This window comes from Leopardus geoffroyi, chromosome B3 (genome assembly GCF_018350155.1).
Source record: "Leopardus geoffroyi isolate Oge1 chromosome B3, O.geoffroyi_Oge1_pat1.0, whole genome shotgun sequence".
In the NCBI taxonomy this organism is placed as follows: domain Eukaryota; kingdom Metazoa; phylum Chordata; class Mammalia; order Carnivora; family Felidae; genus Leopardus; species Leopardus geoffroyi.
Window position 1 is genome coordinate 144,885,341 of NC_059337.1, and position 12,825 is coordinate 144,898,165.

At 59.8% G+C, this 12,825-nt stretch overlaps 1 protein-coding gene and 1 long non-coding RNA gene across 9 annotated transcripts in view; one reads left to right on the plus strand and one right to left on the minus strand.

The window, feature by feature from the left end:
* The window catches only part of TRAF3 (TNF receptor associated factor 3), a 119,314-nt gene extending 112,698 nt beyond the window's left edge, over positions 1 to 6,616 (plus strand). For all 7 annotated transcript variants that reach the window (XM_045448318.1, XM_045448316.1, XM_045448315.1 and 4 more), the window contains one exon: positions 637 to 6,616. In XM_045448318.1, the coding sequence (XP_045304274.1) occupies positions 637 to 1,208 (572 nt within the window). In that variant the 3' untranslated portion in view covers positions 1,209 to 6,616. The remainder of the gene's footprint in view (positions 1 to 636) is intronic.
* LOC123582097 lies at positions 6,198 to 9,955 on the minus strand. Of its 2 annotated transcripts, XR_006704198.1 has the most exons (4): positions 8,852 to 9,955; positions 7,994 to 8,715; positions 7,354 to 7,468; positions 6,198 to 6,329 (listed from the first exon to the last, which is right to left on the minus strand). It is a non-coding gene; the product is annotated as an uncharacterized LOC123582097 (long non-coding RNA). The 2 variants fall into 2 exon arrangements; XR_006704196.1 differs by having other exon boundaries at positions 7,354 to 8,715.
* Between the last annotated feature and the right edge of the window lie 2,870 nt (positions 9,956 to 12,825).

Consider the following 12,825-nt stretch of genomic DNA (forward strand, 5'->3'; position numbering starts at 1 on the left):
GTGTGAGGTGGACACCTTGCTATGGTGGGGGGTTCCCAGCTGTGCGTGCTGTAAGGCCCAGGGGACAGAAGTGACCAGTGGGTGAGGCAGGAGACTTGGTGGCGTGCTCAGCCAGCGCGTTTCTGAGATCTAGAAGCTGCTTTGGGGACTGAGTGAATATTCTGAATGTTGGCGTGACCGGGGTTACTGGTGCAGAGGGACTGAGATTGTGGTGATGCCTGCCCCCGAACCCCCTGGGTTAAGCGGAGGACCGGGAGTGACATGGGGAGAGGCCACTCAGGGTACAGGTGACTCCAAGCATCAGGCTGGAAGTCAGGGGGACTTGAGCAAGAGGGTGGCCTGTCCCTGCCCCCACGGGGCCCTGAGGGTGCCTTGCCGGAGGGAAGGCGCCGCAGCGATGTGCCCTGCGATGCACAAGGCCCCGTGACCCCCGGTGTTGCATCTCAGCAGGCTGTGGCCGTGGGTGTTGGGGGCCAGCAAGGCAGGGGCCTGAGCCTGTGTTTCAGGACACGTGAAGGTGCCGGTCCTCGCCCCCAAGGCCATTTCATTTAGTGCCGGTGCTGGCGGGAACGGGGCTCCCGAGCCTTCCTGACACTCACAGGCCTCCTTCACCCCATCTGTCCTCACCCGCGGCAGGCTTGCTGGAGTCCCAGCTGAGCCGGCACGACCAGATGCTGAGCGTCCACGACATCCGCCTGGCCGACATGGATCTGCGCTTCCAGGTTCTGGAGACCGCCAGCTACAATGGCGTGCTGATCTGGAAGATCCGAGATTACAAGCGGCGGAAGCAGGAAGCCGTCATGGGGAAGACCCTGTCCCTTTACAGCCAGCCTTTCTACACAGGCTATTTTGGCTATAAGATGTGTGCCAGGGTCTACCTGAACGGGGATGGCATGGGCAAGGGGACGCATCTGTCGCTGTTTTTTGTCATCATGCGTGGAGAATACGATGCTCTTCTTCCTTGGCCGTTCAAGCAGAAAGTGACACTCATGCTGATGGATCAGGGGTCCTCTCGGCGTCACCTGGGAGACGCATTCAAGCCGGACCCCAACAGCAGCAGCTTCAAGAAACCCACCGGGGAGATGAATATCGCCTCCGGCTGCCCGGTGTTTGTGGCCCAAACTGTGCTAGAAAACGGGACATATATTAAAGATGATACCATTTTTATTAAAGTCATAGTGGATACTTCGGATCTGCCTGACCCCTGACAAGTCACTGGGGAGGTGGGTTGAGCAGAAGGCAACTCCTCTGGGGGGTTTGAACCGGCTGTCTCCACCGAGGTCCTCGCGCTCAGAAAAGGACCTTGTGGAACGGAGGAAGCAGCAGAAGGTGGCCGCGGGCCGGCGGGAGGAGCCGCGTGTGAGGACACACCCGACATGTTTTCTAATAGACTAGCAGCTCCACTCTGAAGAATTATTTATCCTCCAACGTGATAGATACTGCTGTCAGAGAAGGTTTTCATTTCATTTTTAAAGATCTAGTTAATTAAGGTGGAAAACATATATGCTAAACAAAAGAACCATGATTTTTTCTTCCTTAAACTTGAACACCAAAAAAGAAAACACACACACACGCACACACGCACACGCACACACCTGGGGACAGCTGGACATGTCAGCATGTTAAGTAAAAGAAGAATTTATGAAATAATAATGCAATTCTAATATATTCTAAAATTCAAGAGTGCAATCTTGTTTCAAATATAGTATACTGTCTATTTTTAAGGCCTCATCTGGTCTCTGTTTTAATAATTTGTTTGTCAGAAGACCCTGAAGTACACCTAGGTCTTTTTTGGAAGTCTGAATTCAGAATCATTTTTTAATTTGAAGTTCTAAGATAATTGTTACTGCAGACATTTTGTTTTAAAACGTTGATAGACTGATATTTCTTGGCAGAAAATGTAAACTATCAAACACTGGTTATCACTTGTGATAGGAAAGAGCATACTCAACCTGCTGTATTTCTCGTTAGAAATGTAACCTTCAATCTCTGTCGTAGTTAATGACACTACTTCAAAATTATTACGAAAGGGAAACTGCTCATGGATGCTGTGCATCATTTTCAGATTTATAATTGTTTTCACCCTAAAATAGGGCATTTGTTGAACTTTGGAGTTCTGAACAAAATCCTGTAGGCTTTTAAAATTCTGCCCCACGTATTCAGACACGCTCTCTGTTGCTGACAACTCTGGCCTTCGGCGTCCAGGGTCCGGGGGTGGGCAGGTGGCTCGTGCTGAAGGAGGCCACAGCAGGTGTGTTTTTCTTCATCCTGTCACATTGCTGCATTCTGTTAACGATCTCCAAAGGCGACATCTTTGCATAGAGGTGGTGGCATACTGTCTATGTGCCTTAGATGTGACATGCTGCTTCTCGACCCTGGCTTTGTGTTCACTGTAACTCTAGAAGGTGATAGTTTGACCCGGCGTTCCTCTCGACCACTAGACCCCTGCCTCTGCAAGGGCCCTCAGACAGCCCCGTGCCTGTTGAGGAAGCCAGGCTCAGCTTCCGCTTCTGGAGCCTCCACTGCTCAGTCATCACAGATTCCAAGTCTCTGGGCCCCCAAAGCGAGCCGCCTGGTCCCAGCACGGGCGCGGTCCCACCCCCAGGGCAGGAGCGGGGCAGCCACCGCGCCTCTCCGTGTCCCCACCTGGGCTGTGGGCGCCCACCCGCCACGAAGCAGAACCCTCTGAGCATTCCAGAGACCGCCGCTCTCGGGGGGGCCTGCCCAGGCTGACGGACGGGGTCCTGGAACCACCGCTCCCTCGGGAAGGGTGGCCCGGGGACCGTCCCAGCCTGCGCCTGCCCAGACGGCATCTTCTCAGCTCACTCACTGTTTACCTTCTTTCAATGGTCCAACTGTGACTAGAAGCCGGAGCCCTGCCTCCCTGCGCCCCCCGCTGTGCGCCGCGCTTCTGGGTGCTCTTACCACTGATGGGTGCTACACGTGACGGGTGCTCCTTGGGCTAAACCAGTGTGTGTGAACCACCGCATCTGGGCCGCGCACCTCAGACTGCCTGCCTCTGGGCTCCCCCGTGCTCACGCGGGGACGGTTGGGCTGGTGCCCGGTGGCCCGCCGTGTCTCTGGTGCTGCCATCTGCCCTGGGCGTGCCTCCGCCCCAGTGCCTGCTGGAAGTGCCCTCCTAGCGCACGCCGTCCCCTTCCGTAAGTGACCTCATCGGTTCCAAGCACCTGCCACGCCCGTTAGCAGTTAAATGCTCGTCGTATTCATCTCCTTTACTTTCTCCACCCTGCCCCCACCCCCGTTGCTTTGAGGGCCAGTCTGCGTCCTCCGTCCTGTCCAGAAGGAGTCGTGAGTCCCCGTGCAGAGAGGAAGGACTACCCGTGGGTGCTGCGGGACCGCTGTCCCACAAAGGTGTTCCCGACCTCCTCCAGACCTTGCCCTGGTTCTACCCCGGAGACCCAGGGGAGACAGGACGCCTGGCAGCCCCTCCTGCCTGGCCTCAGGTGGCTTTCCTGAGGCCAGGGGTTACCAGCGGGGACATGCCTGTGGCATGCCTGCGTCCTCCCCCATCACTAAGAGTGTGGACAATATTAACAAATTTGAGATAAAAGCAACCTCTTGGTCTGCTAAAACAACAACAACAACAACAACAGTTCTTTGCCTCTCCTGGTTGAAATTCTTCTGGGGGTGGGCTACCTGGATCACTTCTGGAAGCATCTGTCCCTTGGTGGGAGGCGCTTTCCCAGTCGCCCCTCCCACACACGCTCCTAGTGGGAGATGACGGGCCCTTTGGGCCTCCTCCCGAGGAGCCCATAGGACGTGGCATCAGGAGCTGGCGCCATCCCCTGGGGTGAGGATGTGCAGAAGCCTCATCTTGTGGCTTGAGAATAATTGGCGACAGCGGGGGGGTGGGTCGTGTGCCTTTTGGCCACCGTTTGGTGCACATCTTCCCTCTCGCGCACTTGTCCGGAAAGCGGCCTCCCGAAGGACCTGAGTGCGAGGACCTGCCCGGATGGACGCACCTGGCATTGCTTCCATCCTGACTCCTCGGTGCCCCAGTTTGGTGCTCGCCGCCCGGCACCGGCCTCCGGCTGTGGTCCCCGAGCGGCCAACCCTCCCGGCTTCCCAGGGTCCCAGCAACAAGAGAACGGTGTCCTACGCAGCGTGTATTGGGTGCACTTTTCCTGTTTCCTAAAAGTGACAGATTTCCCCATGGGATAAAACTGTTCCAGTGCTTTAGAAAAACCACCACCGAGTCTTGTGTGTGAATCAAGCCAGTCGGCTTCCCTGTCAGCCTCGTGCCGGAAATGAAGACAACTCACTGTCTCTGCTTGCCTCGTGTGGTTCTCTGGACGTGTGCCGCTCGCTCCTGCGTGGACCATGGAGGCTGCTGGGGGGCTGGCGGCCCGGGGCTGGGCTTGTCGGTGATGGGTGGGCACCTGCTGGGGAGCACACGGCGTGGTGGGCGTGAGTGAGGGGCCTGTCCCAAGAGGCTGGGAGTCTTCGAGTGGCCAAGTGGCATTTGGCTCTTGGGGATTAGACTGGCCCCGGGGAGGCTGGAGTCCCCTCACCTGGGCCTCTTCTAGAAGTTCGGTTTTTCAGTGTCCTAGGTTCATAGGTAACAAAGAGGAGACCGGAATGCTCGCAAATTGTTCTTCTAAGACCTGTCCTACAAGAGGGTGGCGCTGACCCCCTGAGGGTGGGTCGCTGTGCAGGTGGACAGGGAAGGCCTCGTGGGGGCCACTGTTGTGGCCCCAATTCACAGCCTCCTCCCGGAGCAGCCTTTGCGAGGAAGCAGGTAGAGCAAGGGAGCTCTCGGCCCAGATGCGCCTTTCTTTTCCTGCCCGATCCAGTTTTTCCTCGCCTTGTAACCCCAGAGGGCCGTGGAGTACAGGAAGCCTGTCCTCCGTGGCGGCCACCCCCACCAGGCCCTTCAGATGCTGCCCGGATTCCAGGGGGCTCTCTGGCAGAGCCGATGCCCCCGAGGCTTCCCCTGTACCACTGCGGCCCACCTTGGTGAGGCAGGGTCCTTGGCCACCCACGCTGGGGCCACATGTCCCAGGTGAGGCCTGCAGCTGTCATCAGCAGGCAGTGTCGTGGCCACTGGTGGCAGGCCTGGCATCCTGCAGCCAACAGGGGACGGGGTGTCTGGACAGACCCTTAAACACGGCAGGTTCCCGTGGTGGGTCATTTCTTTGTCTGCCCAAGGGAGGTGGGCAGAGTGGCAGAACCCACCCGCCCCCAACTCACATCCTGGGGGGTGCACACCACCTCCCTACTCTGTGCGTGAAGGAGGGGGGACACTGTCCTTCTGTGCCCATCACGGACGTGTCTGGCTCCCGGCCTCTCCGCCAGTGTTCACGGGGCCGGTCAGGAGCCGCGCTCCTCCTGGGACCTCGTGCCCAAACCTCAGCCCTCCAAAGGGAGTCCCTCTTCTCTGGGTCAGCAGAGCTGTTCAATACCTATGTTTTCTTCCTTCTGGTCCAGACCTTTCTCAGAGTGCAGAGGAGAGCCGGGGGGAGCCCCTTCCTTTTGTGAGCGTGTGGAAGGTGAATGAGGGGTCTGTCACCCAAATCTGCCTGTCAGCCCGAGACCATGGTTCTGTCTTCCATTTGCAAATCCCGACAGCTTTATTTTCTCCAAAATAGAATTATGTCCACTGGGGCCGAAGTCGGGTGAGGGCCGTGTGTGGCTCCGGTGTCGGCAGGTGACCTGGTCGTCGGTACTGTCTGCCCGGGCGGGGCAGGCCGTCACCGGGGAGCCGGGGCCAGCGGGGGGTGGGGGTCCCCAGGGGTGCTGCCCCCTGGCCTCCGGTGGCCCACGTGCGCGGAGACGGCCGGTCTGGTGTGGGGAGGCCCTGGTGGCGCCGAGCAGTGCTTGCCTTTCATTTCCGCTGCTGCATCTTGAGTCTCGCGAACTGTCGCATTGGAAGAGGGTCAAGTCCAGGATGGCTGTGCCACTCCTGCCGTTAGTGGTGATTGGTTTTTATAACTCAGTCCCCCATTAGACAAGTAAGATAACCTTCAACAGCAAACTGACTTAATTGGTAAACACAAACGCCGGCATTATTTCCAAGGATTTCTACAAGATTTACCTATAGAATAGCATCTGTGATCACAGAAGTGTGTGAACCCGTGTAGACAATTGTGTGACGTTGTTAGAGCCACAATCTCCCTGACGGCACACCTCTTCGTTCAGTTCTGTTACCCAAAAACAAAGACCAAAGAAGGCCAATCTCTCATTTGACTCTGTATTTTTAACCCGCCTGTTTTAAAAATTGCCGTCTGTAGTAACCGCTCGCTGTGAGGCCCCATCTTGACACTCCAAGTGATTGTGACCAGTGATTCACGTCCTGTTTTTCTGCTCTTCTAAGAAAAAAAAAAAACAACAAAAAGACAGTATAAGTTATTGCTCAGCAATAATCATGTTGTTCATGTGAATTAACAACATGTCTGGTTTTCTGATAGCATTATTATGTTTTATATTTTTGTTTACTGTATATTGTGTGTGGTTTTATTTGGTATTTATTTGTGTTTTGAGGTCTTGCGATGTTTTTGTGTTTCTGATGCTAATAACTAAAGTTTGTAAGAGTGTAGAATGCAAAACTTGGAAATGCTCAACTGTCTGATTAGAGGAAAATAAATCCGACTAAGGAGTCCTGGTTTCTCTTTCCGCCGTCTCCACAGGCAGCGCCCTGGGCTTGGGGCGTGGGGGCCCTCCCCCCCCCCTCGCCTCCGTGGGGCCTCCCAGGCTCCTCTCTCAGAAGTGGCCTTGGCAGTGACCCGTGTGCTCACCCAGCCCCACACTCAGAAGGGCCCACACTTGGCTCAGTCCTCTGCCGTCACCATCTTCAAGTTCTTAACGTGTGCAGAAGGGGTCTCGTGTGCTTGCTTGGTTTGCACTAGACCCTGCAGACTGTGGAGCCATTCCTGCCCGTGGCTTCCTGGCCTCCCCTGCGAGGCAGTGGCTCTGACCTCGGCGAGTCCCGGAGGCTGGAGCGCCCGGCGGCCTCTCTCTCAAGTCTGTGGCCTGGTCCAGAGCAGGGGAGGTGGCCCTCACTCTCCTGCCAGGCCGGTGCCCCGGCATCTGGAATGGTGGAGGGGCCCCAGACCTGGTGTCCCCTGGCCCCGGGTCCACCACTTCATCGGCTGTGGGACTTTGTGCTCTTGGAGCCTCAGTTTCCTCGTCTGTCATGGAAGGACAGCATCTCTCCTTTCTAGAACGTGGTTATTAAAAAGCTGTACCAGGGGCACCTGGGTGGTTCAGCTGGTTAAGCATCTGATTCTTGATCTCAGTGCAAGTCTTGATCTCAGGGTCGTGAGTTCAAGCCCTGCGCTGGGCTCCACGCTTAGAAAAAATAAAACCAAAAAACAAAACTGTACCCGCGCTGACCTTCGCAGGTGCTTGTAGGGGCTCCAGGCAATAAGTTCTAGCAGCTGCTCATAGGAGTGTTGGGGTTGGAGGGCCAGAAGGACCTCCTCCCAGCTCAGCATTTCTCTAGGTGGTCCTATGGATCAGGCCCAGGGGCAGGAAGCCCGTGTGGGCACCCCCAAATTATCCGTGTGGAAGCTGCTTTCCGGCACCAGTGCAAAGACCCTGGGAACCGCCCAGCCCCTCCCCCACTGCCCTGCTCCCCCACATGTCACCACTGTGCCCCACTGGGCCACTAGCACTATGGGCAGCAGGAAGGTGGCCCCATCCAGGGTCCCACGCAGGCTCTCTGGCCACACTGTTCCTGCTGTCCCTCAACTGGGGTGGGGGGGGAGTCCTCCCCACCTCATGCCCTCAGAGCCAGGGTGACACACACAGTGGGGAGTCCAGGGCCCTCCCCCCCCCCACCCCGGCCCTTCCTAATGTAGGTTCCCGCACCGCCTCCCTCCGCCTGGAGGGTCCCAGTTCACCCCACCCTGTGGTGAAGGGCTTGCACCCCATCTGTGTCTCTGGTGCTCAGCCTTGGGCTCCCACCAGGGTCGCAACCACAGCAGGGACGCTGAGCGGCACCATGGGAGCCCCAAGGACAGCCCTGACCCACCTCCCGGCCCGGGGACACGGTGTGGACAGCTCTGTGGGCTGGGATGCCCGAGGCATAAAGCAGCAGCTGCAAGGCCACGTGTGCTTGGGGTTTTCCAGCTCCTTCGGAGGGGGCGGCTCAGCTGGGATTTCAGAACTGGCTCCTTGGCTTTCAGCCTTTTGGAAACTTTTGGAGCCCTACAGGAAGGGAAATGGGCAATAAACCCCAGGAGAAGAGCACCCCCTGCTGGTTGCACCTGGGCCGGAGGCGCCAGTGGGGACACTGGGCAGAGGCGGCCGCAGATCTGGGCCGCTGTCCAGCAGCAGAGCGCGGGTGTGATGAGAAATGGGGTGCTCGGAACAGCTCCCCCACCTGAACCCAGACCTCAGCCAGGACTGACAGTGTAGCAGCACGTCAGACCGGCCCACGGCCTTGGCTTTGGTCCTCGAGTCAGCACTGGGGACAGCCCCGCTCGCCCAGCGACCTGGGAGGCTTGGTCCAGGAGAGGAGGGACCGGGCGGTTCCTGGTGACCCGGGGGCTGCCTCCCTCGGCTCAGGGGGCCGGGGTGGGGCTGCTCTGTTCTGAACCCCTCCAACCAAGACCTCTGCAGGGCCAGCTAGGAACTCGTGCCAAGCCAGGGTGCAGGAACGTGTGCAGGCCTCCCCGTGCTGCCGGCTCTGCCACTGTTGATATCGACCTGCTCGCGGAGGCAGCGACATCCCACAGGAGCCGAGGACCAAACCTGCAAAGATGCCGGAGTCCGCCGTGCGCCTGCGTTCTCTGAGGATCTGTCTTTAGTGAGAAGATCGAGGTCTGGAGAGGGGCCCGTCCGCGGAGCCCTCCCTGCACTTTGCTGGTCTTCTGTGACTGAGGTTCACCTTGGTGCTTGGACCTGCCCACTGACCCGAGGGACGGTACCGGAACCGGACGGGCGAAGGCCTGGAGATGCGCTTGCTTGTCGTGAAGAGCGAGTGTTTCCAGTCTCCTGAAAACGGACAGCTGCAGAAGCTAAATCCTGAACCAAAGAGATCCGTGAAAAACACCACCGCCACTGGGAGAATGGAAGTCCGCGGAGGAGGTCCAAGGGCGCCGTGGAGGGCCGGCTGGGACCTGTAAGTGCCGCGGGGCTGCCCGGAGGCATCCGGCATGTTCCTCAGGGGCTGGATAAGGAGTTAGAGGCGCAGGGGCAGCTTTGAATGTCCCCAAGCCTACGAGCCCCTGCCTTGCTCCCCAGTGGACCCCTGGACCTCAGGGCTGGCCTTGGAGGAAAGCAGAGCTCAGAGGCCCCCTAGGGCACTGAGGGGGCTGGGCTGGCAGCCGGGTCTGAGGACCAGAGGCCAGCACCCTGGCGGGGAGAGCATGCGAGGGAGTCTGTGAAAGCACTCTTGTGGTGGGGGGGACATGTGGTCTGAGCCAGTGGTGGCCACCAGCCTGGCAGGAGGCACAACCCTGTGGTGACCTTAGCCTGTTGGGCCTTCACAGGCAGCTGGGGGGGTGGAGGGTCACACACCTTCTCACGGAGGCCTGCCCCCTCACTGTCCCCGATGCTCTGGCTGCTCAGAGCCCTGCTCAGATCGCCACGGCGTGTCCTTCGTGCACCCCTGCCTCCCCACCGGCCAGCGGCAGATCCGGGAAGGCCGCACCCCAGCCCCTGCTACAGGCCTGGCACCGAGTGTGTGCACAAACGAAAGGCCGAGAGAAATCTGGAGTTCGGCAGGGTCGAAGGTGAGGGGTCCTCCAGGGCCAGAGTCTGGCAGGGGTCTGTGCAGGACTGCAGGGCCCGGGGGTGACCAGCCGGCCCTGGGAGGAGCGTGGGCCATCCCTTCCTCCCAGGAGCAGCTCCTGTGCTCCCACGGTACTGCGTGGGCCCCGGGGGCACTTCGCGGAGGATGCTGCAGTGGGGAGGAGACGGCCTGTCCGCAGAGGTGACTTCATGCGGAGACCGGAGGGACGGGAGGAGCCCTGCCAAGAGGGGCTGCTGTTCATCCTCCCACTGCCCCCCACCGGCTCCTCTCCCTGCGCAGGAAGAGAACCAAGCACACTGGAGCCTCAGTCCCTCCACAGGGACACTAAGGCCCAGAGATGTGCAGGAGCCTATCTGAGGTCACACAGCAAATCAGGGACAAAGGTGAGGGGGAAGGAGCTGGGGACTGTCCTTGGGCTGATCCACCCCACAGAGCTGTAGAGAAGGTAGGGGGGCAGGACAGTGGAAAGGGGTGATCCCCAAGGTTCTGCAAGTCTGGATGGGGGCCACAGGGGATCTGTCCCCCCACCCTGGGGCGGGGGAGCAGGGCTGTCACTCACAATGCCCTCACACTAGGTGGGGGCTGAGATGGCCAGTCGGAGCACAGCAACCCTGCACCGTGCGATTGGGGCACAGTTGGAAACAGAAACCAATCAGAGACCTCACTGAGCCATGCCCAGCGGCATAGTCAGAGAGGTGTGGGGTCCAGCTGTCCTGGGGGCCACCTTTCCTGCCACGGGAAGGTTGTGCATAGAGGGAAACCAACAGCCAGGGCAGCCAAGCCGAAACAGAGTGAGACTGAGACCCGCAGACAGACACAGAGACTGAGAGCTTGGAGAGCCCCTGGATCCAACCTTGCCTGAAGCAGCCGCTTCATGGCATTTCCTGATTACTGGCAGAAACTCACTTGCAGACTTTGTCCTTCTGCTACTTCCCACAGAGCTCCTGACCGAAGTGTGTGCCCACATGTGTACCGGGGTACCCAGGGCACCTGTGCGTGCAGCTTGGGGCCTTCTGTGAACACAGGGCACCTGTGCCAGGGTTCAGCCGCTCCTCATATTGTGTCTGCACTCCTGAGGTGGCAGGGACTCCTGGCAACGCTGGGCCAGGCAGGGCTGGTGCCTGTCTCCTGCCTCAGCATGGGCTCCTATCCAGGTCACCCTCTGATATCTGGACCCACGTCAGCCACCGGCAAGAATGCCCCCTTCAGGGTCTCACGGCCCACCTGCCCCAACTCGTCCTGTTCTGCCACCTTCAGTCCCACCTCCACACTGTGGCTACAGCTGTGACCTCATCCTGCTTGTCTCTGCTTTGATGCCACCTCTTCCAGGAAGTGTCTCTGACTGCCAGGGAGTCTTGCCGCCCTCTTCAGACAGAACAATGTCTCTGGACGTGGCCTGCCCAAGGAGGTCAGAAAGTTCCGGGTCCCCAAGGCCCAACCACCCCACCCTCTAGAGCCTCTCTTGGGCCTTGCCCTCAAAGCAGTTCACTTTCTCAGTTGGGAGAAAGGAGCCCCCAGCTTGGGAGGAGAGCGCCTCCAAGCTCTCTGCCTTGAGAGCCACAGGTAGGGTGGTGGGAGGAGGTGAGGCGGGCAGAGCCAGACACTCTGCTGGAGCCCCAAGAAGGCCTAGTCAACAGAACTGCCTCCCGGCAGAAGCAAGACAAGGGGCAGAACGGAGAGGACCCCAAACACCCCTTTGTTCCTGGCGAAGGCTTCCCCCCCGGGACGGAGCGTCCTGTCAGCCCAACAGGCAGACAAGGTGAAAGTCCGGGGCCGGGGAGACCCCTTCCTCATCCCAGGCTGGGCTGGGGGCCGACGCCTCCGGGCAGGGCCGGCACCGCCCAGAGCGGACTCGGGGCTCCCTCTGGTTGTTCCCGGTCCTCCACCTCTATAGCCACGCCCACCGCCTGCCCTCATCAGTTCACCCTGGACCCAGGGGCCACCCGCCACTCCTCCCCTCGCCGACAGCCGAAACCGGCAAGGTGCCATCTGCCCCACCCGTAACCCCCCGCCCCCCATGTCCCTCGTCCAGTTTACTGCCCACAGTCTGTCCACCACCCCCCCCCCCGCCCTCTACCATCCCATCCCCCACAAACCCACCCCCTTCACCCCCAGCCACCCCAGCCCCCTCCCTCCGCCACCCTGCACGAGCAGCACACCCTTCCGTCCATCCGGCTGTGTCCGGCTGTGCTCCCGGCTCTCACCCACCCGGCAGCCATCCGTCTGCTAACCTGCTACTCACAGTCCATCTAAATCCTGCCCCCCATCCCCCCGTCCACCGGCCAGTCTCACCTACCAGCCATTCGTCGGCCCAAAGCCACCACCTTTTCTCACCCACCATTCATGTCAACAAAGCCCCTGCAACATCTACAGTTGCTGTCTCACGCACCCGCCGTCCATTTACCCAAGCACCATTTTTGTCCACCCTCCAGGCTTACCTTCTCTCTTCCTCATGCAGCCACCACCCGCCGTCCGTCGCCCGTCCTTCCACAATCCGCTGCCCTCTATCCATCCACCACCCACCACCCACCAGCCACCGCCCATCGCCCCCGGTACCACGCCACACCCACCCCGTCACGCACCACTCATCCTCCACCCGCCAGCGCTCGGTTGGTGTGCATCGGTGGGTTCGCTCACCGCCTGCCATCCCTCTGTCCCCCCTCGTCGGCTAACCAGAGCACGCACCCTCCACCCCTCGCCATGCACCTGCTGCCAGCCATTCACCACGCGTTCTTAGGCGCTCGCCACTCAGCCCATCTACCACCGTCCACAGTGCACCCGGCCCCGGCAGGAGGGCCCCGCTCGGAAGGCTGGACACCCAGCTCCCGCGGGTGGGCCGAGTAGGTGCAGCCCCAGACGCGCAGGGACAGAGACAGCAGAGGCCCTACAGGTTGTTCACGCCACCACCGTCCCCCCCCACCAACCCCACCCTCGTCACGGAGCGGGTGGGTCCTCACGAGCGCCTCTTCCCGGGCGCCCAAGGTCCTCAGGTTCCCGCAGGGCTGAGTGTGGGGGAGGGAGCGAGTCGGACCGGCGCCTCCTGGCGGGGCCTGGAGGTAAATGTGTAACCGCCCGACGGCCGCGCCCCGCCCCGCCCCTCCCGGTCA